General features: G+C 37.4%; 1 protein-coding gene across 1 annotated transcript in view; it reads right to left on the minus strand.

Annotated features, from left to right (window-relative positions):
• Positions 1-15,009, minus strand: part of GPR158 (G protein-coupled receptor 158) — a 436,580-nt gene that overhangs the window by 58,061 nt on the left and 363,510 nt on the right. Inside the window, 1 exon segment of the mRNA XM_025930720.2 lies at positions 1,974-2,083. Coding sequence (XP_025786505.2) covers positions 1,974-2,083 — 110 coding nt within the window.

Consider the following 15,009-nt stretch of genomic DNA (forward strand, 5'->3'; position numbering starts at 1 on the left):
CAAAGGAGGATTAGAAACTGTTTGGCAGGTGTCAGAGACCTACTGGTTCCACACTAATTTTTCTCTTGGATATAATCAGAAGGATGGAAAGAGAACCTAAATGGAAGTAATTTTCTCATTACATGATTCAGCGCTATTTAATACTATATTTGCATCCCACCAAACAGCCTCTTACAGACCAGAGTTATATGTTGTAGATACTTGGGGACATACAGTGAGTCAGGGGCCTATGAATGAATGCATTATGTGTGGAGAGAACTGTTGGAAGCAGCTTTCAAGGCTGCATCTGACATTTTTATTCATTCAATCATCGACTAACGTGTATTAAACACCTCCAATGTATCAGCCATTGTGCGAAGAGGTGGGGATTCAATGGTAAGACCCTCATTTCAAAAAGAAAGTAAATTAGGTAAAAATGAAGAAGATAATTAAATAAACAAATTGTATTACATAATAAAGAACCCAAGAGATGCCAAGTGTTAGACTCACAGGGAGAAAGATAATTTTTAAATCTCAAGAGATCATCCTTTCTCTCAGGATTTCTAGAAGGCCTATTGTCTGTTATAAGCAATAACAACGATTACTCATTTTCTTTGGTGAACACCAGCTGAAAACAGCTATCATATAAGGAATGAAAACTGGAAGACACTTGGAGACTACGAGAACACAATAGCAAAGCGTGCTGTGGTGTGGGAAGAATAAAGCGAATGTCAGAAAGAACAGTAGAGATTTGTCCAATCCTTTCCATTTATAGGAAATAGAAGCCTATGCTTTCCTAGAGTTAGAGGCTGAACTGAGATTTAAGCTGGATTTCCTAAAACCCAGTCCAATGTGCTGTGTACTATAGGACATATATAAAAGAAAGGAATCTTGAGAGTTAAGGATATTTACATTTATTCTGAAAAGACAGTCTGGAGCATTCCCAGTAAATAAGTAAAAATGAAACAAGACAAACAAACAAAACAGAACAAAAAGCAACAACCAGAAAAAGAAATGGAGCTTCTTGTGTAATACACAATACAATGATCACATTTTAAGATTGAAAGGGGAACATTTAAAGATAAATGTAACACATATTATAGCTCTAAGATAAGCTGCTTTCTGAGCCATATTAAAATACTTTTATTGAGAAACACGATCAAATTAACATGGAAATATGAATGGTTTTCTATGGTTATAAAAATGACTTTAAAGCTAATCAGCATAAAGGTTTTCCTCTACAGGGCTGCAGATTTATCATGCAGGAGAAATTACGATCTCTCTCTCTGATGGTCTTTGGCACCACTGCATTGAGAGCGCTTGCAAAGAGGAGACATGGGAAACCCTTTTGTGCACAGATAATATATTATATTGCCTATTTATTCTTCCTATTTATCATAAACATTAAGAAAAGTAGGTGGTTTTGAAACTAAGTATAAAAGAATTCACACTATTATCTAATTTACAAGGTTGATAATCACTAGAGCACGCTGGTTAAGGAGGAAAGTCAAGAATACCATTTTTTTTTTTTTTGAAATTCACCGATAGAATATCAGCCGATCACCCTGGGGCATGTGATTGATGAATGAAGAACAGTAGTTTATGTCAAGTAAGCATATTGCTGAGTTCTACTATGTAAGGATTCTTTGGTAGCTCGGGACCTGGACTATTATTTCAGCGGTACTGTCTTTGTCTTCCTTCCTATTCTTAGCTAGTAAATACTGTCTTGCATTCATTCTAAACTATTTTTTATTCAGAATTCAAATTTTCATACCTAATGGCATATTTTATTAAAGCATGTTGTTCAAATTCAGTTGTATTAAAGATTCTCCTAGAGATTCTTAATAATATTGCCCTGAAAATGAAAAATATATATCATCTTGCTATCTCAATTCTTGAAATTAAACCATTTATGTGGCTGACCCAGCTTGCAATGACATGCCAAGACACTTTGATCCTCTCCTGGGAATGAAAACTTAGGAAATATAATGTACCTGTGAAGCTTGAGAGTGACAGTTCCATAAACAGTAGCAAAACCGAGAAGACGGACCCATCTTAGGAGAATACAGCGAAATGTGCTTGGCTCAAAGTACAAAATAACAACCTGTGGGATGAGAAGAGAAAGAAAGAGACCTTCAGGATCAACTGATGACCCATAGACTAAAATAGTATTTCATAATCTGATGTTTAACACATATGAATTTTAACATAAGCACACATCTTTTTGAACAAAACTTTATATTGTTTTGATCATTCATTGTCCATATCAAAGGACTGCAGAGTCTCCCTATTGTTTTCCAATCAAACCTAAGTTCCTTAACTTTTAACTTTCAGGAGTTTCTATCAATTGTCTCTAAGCCTGTGGTACATTCAAACCTAATGCTCTTTATTACCCCAGAGGGCCAGCCAGGCTGGCCTCCATTATGATACTTCGCTGGAGCCTTGCTGATTCCCACCTCCACACTTCTGGCAGTACCTTTCCCCAGTCTGAACTAGCCCTGAGAGGATTAGCCTGTACTGTAGTCCCCAGTCAATCTCCCACTCTGTAGTACTTTCTCCACTTAGTACTTGGCTCAATTGCTTCACTAACTCCTCTCTTCTCACTCCAGAGTTTTCATCGAGTAAATATTAATGAAGCATTTACCAGGAGCCAGACACTCTACTAGAAGCTGTAGACACAAAGGTTAATAAGAAAAAGAGAGACCTGGAGGTGAGGAGTTGTATTAACGTAGCACAGGTGCTGTCTGAGCATCTGTGCAGGTTCAGTGGGATACAAAGAACACGTGGCCACTTCCAGGGGGTGGTCAAAAGGCATGTGCAAGGCACTGTATGTGCTACCTTTCATACGCTACTGGTATTTTGGTTTTGAACAAGCCCTCATAGAATAGGAATTGGTTTGGCCCCACTTAAACAATCCAAAGAATAAATGCTGTTGAGAAAAATGTAGACTTTGATGTTAGAGCAGCTGGCCTGAACTGATTTTGCCGAAAACAAGGTCATCATAACAGAAAAACTCCTCAAATACTCACCCCTAAAACCCTGAGTGTTATTTTACATTTTTCTATCCTAAGGATGTAAATATTGGGAAACATAAAGCATGGCTGGGGGACATGGGGTGGGGGACATCTTACAAATGAAGCCCCACTCTCCAGCAGGGCCAAGAATGGCATTACCTATAACTCTCTGCTGGTATTTCCCAAGTAGTTCTACCATACGAAGATATTAAACTAAGTACTTCCAATACCATTAGAATTACATTCTCAAGGAGTGGGAAAAAGGCTGGTATTATGAAGAAATCAAAGGAAGGTAAAAATAGGTGTGGCCCCGAGATAATGTTGCTTTGTGTATATGTGGTATTTGCCTTTAATATTCTAATTTACTAGGTCTACGCTGAGGATAGAGATAAAGATGTTATTTTAAAATTCAATATACCAGGAAAGTATTTGGAGTCATCCAAAAATTGATACATAAAAAACAGTTCTTTTATGGATTATTTTCACAAAACAAGTTAAAATTCTGTAAATGCATATTCTAAGTTTTATTTAGCTCACATATTTTAGAAATAGTTCCTTTACACAAGGGTCTGATAGTAATTATAAGTTCTGCAAAAGAGGCTGTATTGTTTAGTCAGGAATCTGAGCCTTAGGAAGAAGTGAAAATTTAGGAGGAAAAAAAAACAAATAGAGAAAACTTGATAGAAGATTAAGGGATTGGGGGATCACATGTGTTCCTTCTAATGGCACAGAGAAATGACACATTAGAAACTAGAGAGAGAGAGAGAGAGAGAGGGAGACCTAAAGTCTAGAATATACAAAAGCTCAAATGTTTCCACTAGAAATGGTTCTAAAGATTATTCTAGCACAGTAGATTCTTGGAAGCTGAAAAGTCCTGTGACTTATTGCAAAGTTTTCCATTGCACACCAAGTAATGGATAAGGGAATGAATAAGCAAAGGTGACCAATGTAATATAAAAGTTTGCATATCTTTTTATTTTGAAGGAAAAAAATGCTCTTGAATTATTCAGGAACTACTGTTCTAGCTTCCAACTTTTATTTCACAGATGAAGAATTAGAGGAAGAATTAATGAGAGATTGAGTCGGTCAGAAATAAATGAAAGAATAATAGTCAATTTTTTCAATATCTACAGATGAGGTATAAGCTTAAAAATCATAGAAAGTGAAATTCTGTTGAACTTACTAAAATATATTGTTAGAAATGGTTCAGCAATAGTGAAGTAGAACTCCTAATTTTGTAGTAGAGAAACACAGGTTCTGAATCCAGTCTCCCTGGATTCCAATCCTGGTTCTCTTCCTTACTAGTCGTGTGGCTTCGACAAATGACTTAATGTTGCCTTGCTATGCCTCAGTTTTCCCATCTTTAAAATGAACACAACACTAATACTTCTAGGTGGTACTGTTTTGAAGTTTGAACGTGATAAACATAGTGCCTGCTACATTGAGCATTCAATAAAGTTTGGCTAATACCATTAGGAGAGTTGATTTATGCATGCTTTGTTCTAAAAGTGACCATTCTCACTGCAGTATAATTATATCTTATCGCAGTGAATTCTTTTCTGATTGTTCCACCCACTCTCTCTGAATTCCCCTTATCACATTTTGACTGTATACTTTTTTACTTTATCTTATACTGTAGTTAATTGTATGGGGGGAGGTCTCCCTGAATCAATGTAAAATCAGAAAAGGCATGCTTTTCCATATATTCCATGTGTTTCACACACAGAAAATTTAAATATGTTAAATGTTTGGTCAATGATTATTTTAGTCAATTTAACAAAGAAAATATTATATACAAAATAAAGTATTTGAAAAGTCCAATTACAATTCACTAATCATTGTGATTCTAACTCATAATTCACTATTTATTTACTCTGTGTGAGGCAGTAAGTGATTTAGAAGTCATAAGGATAAATCCAATGTGCATTAGGTTATCAGGTTATAGTTTAGAAGAATGGATGCTACGTGTAAATGATAAAAATAATGGCATGATAATACCAAATGTTTACACAGCACTATTGCTAGACATGAAATTAAGCATTTTTACAGTATTTACTTATTTAATCCCCACAATACCTTACATAGTAGGAACGTTATTTTACAGAGGAGGAATGACACATAGAGAATTTAAGAGATGCGCTCAATGTCACAAGCCAGGAAATGTCAGAGCTAGGATCTGAATCCAGGCAGTTGAGTTCCAGGGCTCACATCTTGCCTCTCTAAGTAGTTCTACCACATGGGGGAGGTGACAAATGCTAGCATACTGTGAATCGAATCATATTGAGGATTCAGAGAAAAGGGAAATTACTCTCAGTGGAAACAAGTGAAGTTATCCTGAGTAACAACCTGAGGGGGAGAGGGTTTAAGTATGTAAGCGAATAGGAAAGGGGGAGGGAGCCCAAGACAAAGGCACAGTTGTGGGAGAGCTTCAAGAGCATAGAGTATATGCTTACAGCCAGGAAGACATAAAGGGCAACACTAAAAATCAAGCTTTAAAACAGAGATGGAACCAGCTTTGAATAAAAGAGCCAGGAATTCAGATTTTATTCCCTGAGCAGACATGTCATTAAACTTCTTTAAATTGAGATCAGAAGTGGGTTCCAGGGAGTTAATCTGGCAGCAGCATGCATGAGGGTTGGATGCTATGGAAGGGGAAGATACTGAAGGTGAGAGGGCCAGTTGGGAGAAAAACAAAACAACACAAAATGGATTCATCATCTTCCTCACCAAACTTTTTCCTGTTCTTGTATCTTATTTCAGCATCCCCCTTTGTTCCAGTCCCCAGATGCTTCTGCTGTCTTAACTCTCCTGCATAGAACATTTCAGTGGCTCACAGGGCTCTTATGAAAAAGTCCAAATTATTTAGGATGATAGACACCAGTTACCTCTATTTAACATCAGTACTTTCACCTATGCCAGCCCTCCAATTCTTGCATCTGCTCTCCCTTCTGACTGGATGCTCCTTAGACAATCCAACTGCCTCACCCGTGCGTGGCTTATTCTTACTCACTCTATGGGCTTCAGTCTAAATCTCTCTCCTTCTAGAAAGAGGAGACCTTCCCTGTGCACTCAGCACACTGCCCCTACTTGATTATAGCACCAGATCCACAGCACTGAATTCGATTTGTAGGCTTTGTGACAACCATGTTTATCACGTTCAATTCTGTCGTAACGTCACTAGCAGTGCTGGCACACAGAAAGTGCTCATAAATATGTGTTGAATGAAAGAAAACATACAGCTGTAGGAAAATGGTAAAGAAGGATATAACTACTGTCGTGAGGATGGGAATCCAGACATTCAAGAGAATAGAGGAAAGAACACGCTGATTCACGAAAATTGGGCAGCTGATTATTTGTTGAGGCAAAAGAGAATAAAGTATCAAAAATAATGTGAAGATTTTAAGCTTGGGTGACTGGGAGGATGATTGTGTTTGAAAGGAAACAGATAAAAAAGAAGATGCATGAGTCTGGGTAAAACTATGTTAACTCTGCTTAGAAACCTCCCCACCCCCACTTCATCCTTCCTGGATTGGCGCTCCCCAGACTGAGTTGGATTTTCATCTTCTGCACATTAGTTACTTGTGCTGAATTCTGAGCTTTTCTTCGTTGCACTCACCAACTCTACTTTGATATAATTATTTCTGTAATTCATTTGTTAAATGTGCCTACTTGCTATTTGTAAATTGTATGAGGGCAGGGATCGTAACTATCTTACTCATGATTACATACTCATTCCTTGGTATCCTATCTGGCGATGGTATGTGAGCCTTAAATGTATGTGGAATGAATGAGATTTAAGAAAGGAAGGGAGGGAAGGAAAGGGGAAGTAAGGAGGGAGAAAAGATGATAAGTTTATTTTTTGATGCACTGAGTGTCAGTTCTCAACATCCCACCCAGATCTAGCTTTTTAGTAGTTAATATATTCTATAATGAGAAAGAAAGAAAGAAAGAAAGAAAGAAAGAAAGAAAGAAAGAAAGAAAAAGGAAAAAAGGAAGAAAGAAAGAAAAGAAAAGAGAAGAGAAGAAAAGAGAAGAAAAAAGAAAAGAAAAGAAAAGAAAAGAAAAGAAAAGAAAAGAAAAGAAAAGAAAAGAAAAGAAAAGAAAAAAGAAAAGAAAAGAGAAAAAAGAAAGACTAGGAAGTTCCAATGTCTTTCAAATCCCAGTATTTCTCTTTTTCTTGTTAAATACAATGTATATAAATGTATGGATTAAAAAATATTATAGATACCCCTTCCCAAATTCTGAGTTATTGACACATATTATAAAAACCTTCATAACAGAAGAAATGGAGAAAATCTAAGCCCCTGAGCTGAAGACTTTATGAATGATGATGATAATACAAATAGCTGCCATTTCATGTAGCAATAATGATAGCTCCCCATGCCTCCCACACACTGTTAGTATGATAGATATATTCCTTCCAAGATATACTTTACTATTCTCACTGTAAAGATAAAGAGGCTTAAGTTTGATGGGGTTAACTAATTTTCCCATGGTTATCAAAAATAGTATGTTTTCAAACCAGAATCCATACAAAGTTCCTCTACTAGAAGAACTGTCTGAGGTATATTTTCAAAGTACATATTTCAAGAGAAAACTTTCTGCATATTCTTTCCAGTACTAGAGGATAATGGTAGATATAAAGATACTTGGTGTGTGAGAAGCAGGACATAAGAGTACCACTTTTTGAGTAACCTAAGGACCGAAGACCATGCATAATTGCTGGATGAATGAGCACAGGGTATAAATGTGAAGTAGGTTTAGAAGGGTAGGGTGAGAGAAAAAGAGACCTCTATATATTTTAAGGACTTGGTTCTTCAACATTGGAAGATTTTTCAGAGTGGGATACTCTAGGCATTGTGTTTTTAAAAAGCACTACTGTTGGGGCCTCTGGGTGGCTCAGTCGGTGAAGCGTCCGACCCTTGGTTTTGGCTCAAGTCATGATCTCATGGTTTGTGAGCTCAAACCCCTGCGCTGACAACATGCAGCCTGCTTGGAATTCTCTCTCTCCCTCACTCCCTGCCTCTCTCTCTCTCTCTCCCTCAAAATAAATAAATAAAATTAAAAAAAAAAAAGCACCACTGTTTTGGAAATGGCCTTCCAAGTCTTCCCCTCATTACAAACAAATCTATATAGATTATTCACCCATATCATCAAATACGAATTTTTTTTTTAGCTAGTTTTGAAGTCAGCTTGATTGCCTATACTCTTTGGATACTGAACACAGATAATGGGGGAAGAAAAGAGAACCACAAGAGAAAAGAAATAGCCTTTCCAAACAGGAACAAAATAGAGGAACAATTTTAAATAGAATAACTTTCTTTTGCAAATACAGACGCAATATCAGAGACAGAAAATTAAAGTCTGCTGTGTCAGCTCAGTAGGTGTGAGGCCCAGCGCTTTTGGAAGAGGACCGCTGAGAAGGTAAAATGGTCAGAAGCTTGCACAACCCAGCGCTCTTCCCAGAGCCCTGAGAGTAAAATGTGTGAAGCTCTGGTTTTAGGCCTGATATTTTAAGGATCTGGGCAACAGCTTCCTAACAGCCTGGGACACAGTAGTTCTACTTTCCTAATCGACTCGTCCAGTGTTATTTGCTTCAGTCCAGTGAAATTGGTTGTGAATTAAACTAGTCATATAGGTGAACGAGGCGCAACATGCTTTGGTGTCTGTGTTAGTAGGTGTGTGTGAACCGTTTTATTTACAGAAGAAAGAAAAAGATTACTGGGTAATGGGAGAGTAACCGGTGCCAATGACAGGAGTTTTGTTGATGAAGTTGTCCTCTGATGAGGATGTGAAGGACTTCTAAAGCTTTAAGGGCTCTCTCTGCCACTTCTACAATTTCCTTCTGCTTTGTCCAAGGAAAAGTCTTGCTAGTCAAATATTTTCCAGGGCTACTCAACCTTCTCCAGTTTACTCTCTCCCAACACTCCTTACCAAACAAGTAAAGGATAAAGCTGATATCTTGACGGAGGACAGTCTGCAAGGTAACGCTTGGAAATATCTAATATTAAATCCTAGTACTTAAACCAACTGCAATTGCTATCTTTTGAAGTAGGAGGCTGGGAACGAATCGTGTGAGTGGAACTACATATATTTAAGCACTTTTATACAGGATTTGCTTTATAAAATAAGTAGATTCAAAGTTCCTTGAGTGTGTTCTAAAATGATTTTTTCTATATTTGGCAAGAGATATGATTCCACACACAGGAAATATTTAGGATGAAAATGTATGTCTTGTGAATGTGTAATTATCTAAAGTTGGATCCAAATGACAAAAAAATAAAAACTACTTAATACAACTTTATACTTCTGCAATTACCACACAAATGAAAGGGACTATGGCTGTGATTATGTCTTTACACAACCGTGGTCTAGAACTTATTACTTTGCACTTGGCTCCTATTACTCCAAAGCAGCAAAGGAAGAATAAATTAATATAGTAAAACATGATATATATATATATATATATATATATATATATATATGACTTTTAAATATTTAAAATGTAGAGAAGTAACATTTTGGGGTTATTGTGACAGCAGATGAGATATGTATGCCTGACACAGCCCCTCTAAAATCTCCAGTATAATACCCTTCAAAATATAAAAAGAAATTAAAAGGGTCACAGCTGTAAAAACTAAAGGCAAAGATGACAAGATCCCAAAGTCTCACTGGTGATTCTACTCACTGCCTGGTAGATGGTATCGAATTAACAAGCACACCTTTTAAATAAAACATCACATGCCTCATCCTCTGAACCAGAATAAGATCTGAAAGCCCAAAAATAACAGGGAAAGATTTTCATTCCTACTCCTTGTCAGGGTCTAATTCTGTGACCCCAGAGGCTTTTACTAAACGATACAAACAAATTAAAATGTCCTTGGTTGTGTCCTCACTGTGCGAGGACTATTTCCACCTCAGCCAGTCCTGCAGCCTTCTAGTCCATGACCACTTCTCCCCCATCGGCTGCCCTCTTCTCCATCCATTCACCGATTAGAACTGCCAGGATGCGGCACTCAGATATGTGATACTTAGCTGTCTAAGGGAAAGCACAGGCAAGGTGGAAGGAAGAACACTGAGAGAGGATGCTGCGAGAGGGAACAGAGAGCCTCCCGAGTCTGTTTTCCTATCTCTCCACAAGAAAAGGCACTTTGTGGAAATACTCCATCCCAACAATAAACATAGAAACAAATGACTATCTTTGTCTTAAGCTTTTATAACCTCAGTTTATGTGTTCAAAAGGAATAATTTTCTGGTCAAAAGTAAATTAAGGTGCATGAAGAGAAGATTATACCATCCTTAATAATCAAGTTCTCAAAAATATTAATGAATACAGTGAAGTTCTTGGGATTTATTTTAAGTGAAAAAACAAGCAGCACATAAAATATAGAGTTTAAGTATGATACTGATCATGCTTAATATTTATTTTTATAAATGAATATATATACACACACATACGTATACATAAATGATAGTATATCTACTCCCCGCTTATTACCTTTAACACCCTTAATTTGTTCCACAAAGCAGGGCATGAAGGGGTACCCATAAAGCCAGTGGGGGAAATGAATTGTATTGTTTGCTCCTATTAAGAAGTCCATCCCAAAATTATGTTTTCTGCAATTATCAAAAAAGCAAAAACAAAGAAACAAAAAATCTAAAGCTATGGTTCTGCTTCTTATTTTCTCTCCTGATGCTCTTATGAGTGAACTGTATGTTCCTCTGAGAAAAACATACACTACACATACACTAAACATACACATGAGCGGAATGGTGAGATTATGACCAAAGTATTACAGTTAAACCATTTTGTCACTATGAAAAAAATGTATATTCTCTGAAATGGTCATAAACTCTTGTTAGGCTCCAGTTGAAAACCTTATTGTCAATATTTACTAAGGGTTGGTTTTGAATCAATACAAATATATACACTTATGTGTGTGTATGTATGTCAATCTAAGTATCTCATGAACTTAATAGTGTTGCCAGTGAGTCTCTCGTTTTAGTATTAAGTATGCACATACTTCTCAGTATTTTAAAAATTTTCTATAACTAGAAAAAAAGGTTAATTTACGTAAAAAAGTATTCCAGTATCTCTTACAGGAGCTTAATAAATGGTAAGACAACACGAGATAGCTGAATCTTTTAGTTGAATCCATGCAGATAATGGGAGCATAAAGTTAAGCTTTCCAGATCCTCTCCTAAAATTTAACAATAAGAAAGGTATAGTTTATCTGATACATTGGCAGAGAGGTAAAAAATATACCTCCTGAGAATGAACAGGTTCAGGAACAAATGAGCTCTAAATATGATCAATGATTTTCATATTCAGTTTTTTTTTATAATGGACAAAGAATAGTACAAGAGTTGGTAAACAGGATGGTAATGAGAGGCCATTAGACATTGGGGGACTTTATTTAATTCAGAATATAAAATATATGCAGCATGTATCCTATGAATTTTTGCTGTGATTGCTGGCAGAATGATACACCTGGTTTAGAGCTAAATAAAAATAAACAGACACACACACACACACACACACACACACACACGAGATGAATTAATTAGCTTAAGTAAAACATATATGAGGCAGGAGAACAGATCTGATAAGACACAAAACTTTAAATATGAAAATTCTCATCTGTAAAATAGTGCAAATGTATGAGTTGCCTACCAGTCAAGTGGAAGGAGTTCTGCAGCCTAGTGCAATGAATAAAAAGAAGGAATTTGGAGTTAGCTGCCATAAATGCCAGTCTGGGCTCTACCACTAATTAGACATATAACCTAGAACAAATCCCTTAAGTTCTGTGGAATTCAGTTTCCTCAACAGCTTAATGAAGATAAAGCAAATCCTATAGTATCTATAGAATCACTTAATAAACCATAGATAAATGGCAAATGCCAGTTTTATTATTAACGTAAGAATTACTTTTGATATTTGTCACATTTCAGTCAAAAATGTGTTTAGTCCTCTTGTACATATAGCTTCAAATACTAACAGAAAAGAAGCTTCTGAATACTGTGGAGTTGAGAATGTAGTATATGCAGAATGGGAAAGAAACACATAAAGCAAACTATGTTCTTAAAGCAGTAGCAGAGCTATTAGCACGATTGGTGAAGGCAAGGAAAGCCTGGTATATCTGTTACCTATTGATATAACAAATTCGATAAACTTCACACCTTAAAACAACACATATCTACTATCTCACGGTATCTGTGGGTTAGCAATCTAAGCATTGCTGGTTTCAGGGTCTCTCATAAGACTACAATTAAAGTATTAATCAGGGCTGGGATCTCATCTGAGGGCTCACGGTTCTAAGCTCATGTGGTTGTTGACAAAATTTGGTTCCTTGAGGGCTGAAGAAAGTGGGGCCCTGAGCTGGCTTTTGGTGGGAAGCCACTCCCAGTTCCTTGCCATATGGACCTCTCCAACATAGTAATTTGATTCACTGAAGCCAGCAAGAAAGAGTCTGTTTGCAAGATAGATGTAATAATCTTTGTAGCCTCATCATGGAAGCGACATTCTTCGTTTCACATTGATGTGTTTTACTGATTAAAAACAGGTTAGTTAAACAGAGGGAAATGCACAGGCTGTGAATACCAGGAAGCAAGAATCACTGGGGCTATCTTAGAAGCTATCTACCACAAAAGGCAACCCTACTTTTATTTTTAATATATGTATTTTTAAATGTTTATTTATTTTGGACACAGAGACAGAGCATGAGTGGGGGAGGGGCAGAGAGAGAAGGAGACACAGAATCTGAAGCAGGCTCCAGGCTCTGAGCTGTCAGCACAGAGCCCGACGCAGGGCTGGAACTCACAGACCATGAGATCATGACCTGAGCCGAAGTCGAACGCCCGACTGAGCCACCCAGGCGCCCCTTAGGCAACCCTACTTTTAAATCATCAGAAATGCTGTTATTTTCTTTTTTTTTTTTAATTTTTTTTTCAACGTTTATTTATTTTTGGGACAGAGAGAGACAGAGCATGAACAGGGGAGGGGCAGAGAGAGAGGGAGACACAGAATCGGAAACAGGCTCCAGGCTCTGAGCCATCAGCCCAGAGCCCGACGCGGGGCTCGAACTCCCGGACCGCGAGATCGTGACCTGGCTGAAGTCGGACGCTTAACCGACTGCGCCACCCAGGCGCCCCAGAAATGCTGTTATTTTCAAAGTGAATGATGTAAGAAGAGTATGGAATCAAAAGCCATTACATAACTAGAACATGCACTTAGAGAAAGGATTATATGGAAAATAATTTTAAAGGAGAACTCTTTAAAAGATGAAAAGGATTCTACCAAGGCTGCCTCTCCATGGAGTCCAATTCATTGTTAAGTTTGTAATTCTGGGATTGTTGCACATAGCTCATGACTAGAAGCTGTGGAGAAACAACTTTTTTGTTTGGAATATTTTTAAACAATGAGAAAAATATGGTCAGGGTGGTTTGGGAGAAATAATTTGAATCTTTTCAAGTATTTATGTCTATGTTTAAATTGTGACTAAGAAAGAATGCAAACTTCAAGTTAAACCTGGCAGATTGAACATGTGTATGTCTGCTACTTCTGGAAACTCTAGTTGATGATGTTACAACAGTCAAGACCAAAGAGAGGATGAGTAGAAATGCCAACAGATGACAGATATCAACAAAATTCTGCAAGATGGAAAGCAGATGGCAACATATAACCAGATGAAGAAACCAAAGAAGCAGAAACATGCATCCAAAGAGAGAGAAGCCTCTCAGAGGTCTGTCTCATAATCTTTTCGAAGGAAGATGGGAGATGGATAATAACAATAACAGCATCTAATGAGTGCTTTCTATGTTCCAATTACTTTTAAGGTGCTCTACATGAAACAACTTACTTGTTCCTTACACAAATCCTTTAAGGTGGGCATTATTAACATTTCCACTTTACGCATGGGGAAGCTGATGGACAGAAAAGTTGAGGAATTTGGACAAGGTCACACAGCTAGTAAGTGACAGAGCTGGGTTTAAACCTGGCCCGAGTCTATAGCACAAGCTCATTATCATGATGTCTCGCTGCCTGCCATCATGTAGGAAAGAGTAATAAGTTAAAGATAGGGGCCTTTGATAGAGGCTGGATATTGTAGAATGCCTGGTCACCAAGAACTTCGACCAGCTTGTTTAGTGTAGCTAACATGGAGCGGTTAAACTGAATAATGTTTATACGGTAAAAGTAATTTTCAAGTAAAAAGAAATGGAAAATATAACTAAAGATCAGAATGCAATTAACAAATGGGAAAATGGGGAGCCTGGGTGGCTCAGTTGGTTAAGCATCTGACTTCAGCTCAGGTTATGATTTCATGGTTCATGGGTTCGAGCCCTGCGTCGGGCTCTGTGCTGAGAGCTCAGAGTCTGAAGCCTGCTTCGGATTCTGTGTCTCCCTCTCTCTCTGCCCCTGCCCTACTCGCGGTCTCTCTCTCTCTCTCAAGAAATGAATAAACATTTAAAAAAACCCAAAAAGCAAACAAAGAAACAAATGGGAAAATGAGTGCTGAAAACCAAAAGCAGAATGATTCATGAAGAAAATTGTGAAAGAAAAGAGTGACATCACAGAGACTGAACTACTGAGTCTGAGAGAAGAGATAGGCATCATCAAGGGAAAATTTGGGAGCCAGGAACCAATTCAATGGTCGTCAACTCTGAGTCAACATTAGAATCACCTATCGTGTAAAACCATGGGAAAGCCCAGGGTTCCCTTGTGGAAACTTTGAGTTAGGAGTTTCAGGGCACAGTTTGAATAATCTAAATTTTAAAAAATGCTCTTAGGTAGTTTTAATTTAACAAGGGTTAAGAGCTGCTGATTTCGTTTGTAGCCCAGAAGCAAAGCACACATGGAGCTGGTGTAGCCACGGTTCAGACCAAGACTAGGGAGGGGTGAAGAAAGTGTCCAAAAATTAATAAAATACAGTAAGAATTCCATTTCTAAAAAATGTCCTACATATACATGCATACAAAATATGCAAATATTTATGTCCAATATTCACTAAAGCATTAT

The sequence above is a fragment of the Puma concolor genome, chromosome B4, assembly GCF_028749965.1.
Source record: "Puma concolor isolate L17-30 chromosome B4, mPumCon1.1.hap2, whole genome shotgun sequence".
NCBI classification, from domain to species: Eukaryota; Metazoa; Chordata; class Mammalia; order Carnivora; family Felidae; genus Puma; species Puma concolor.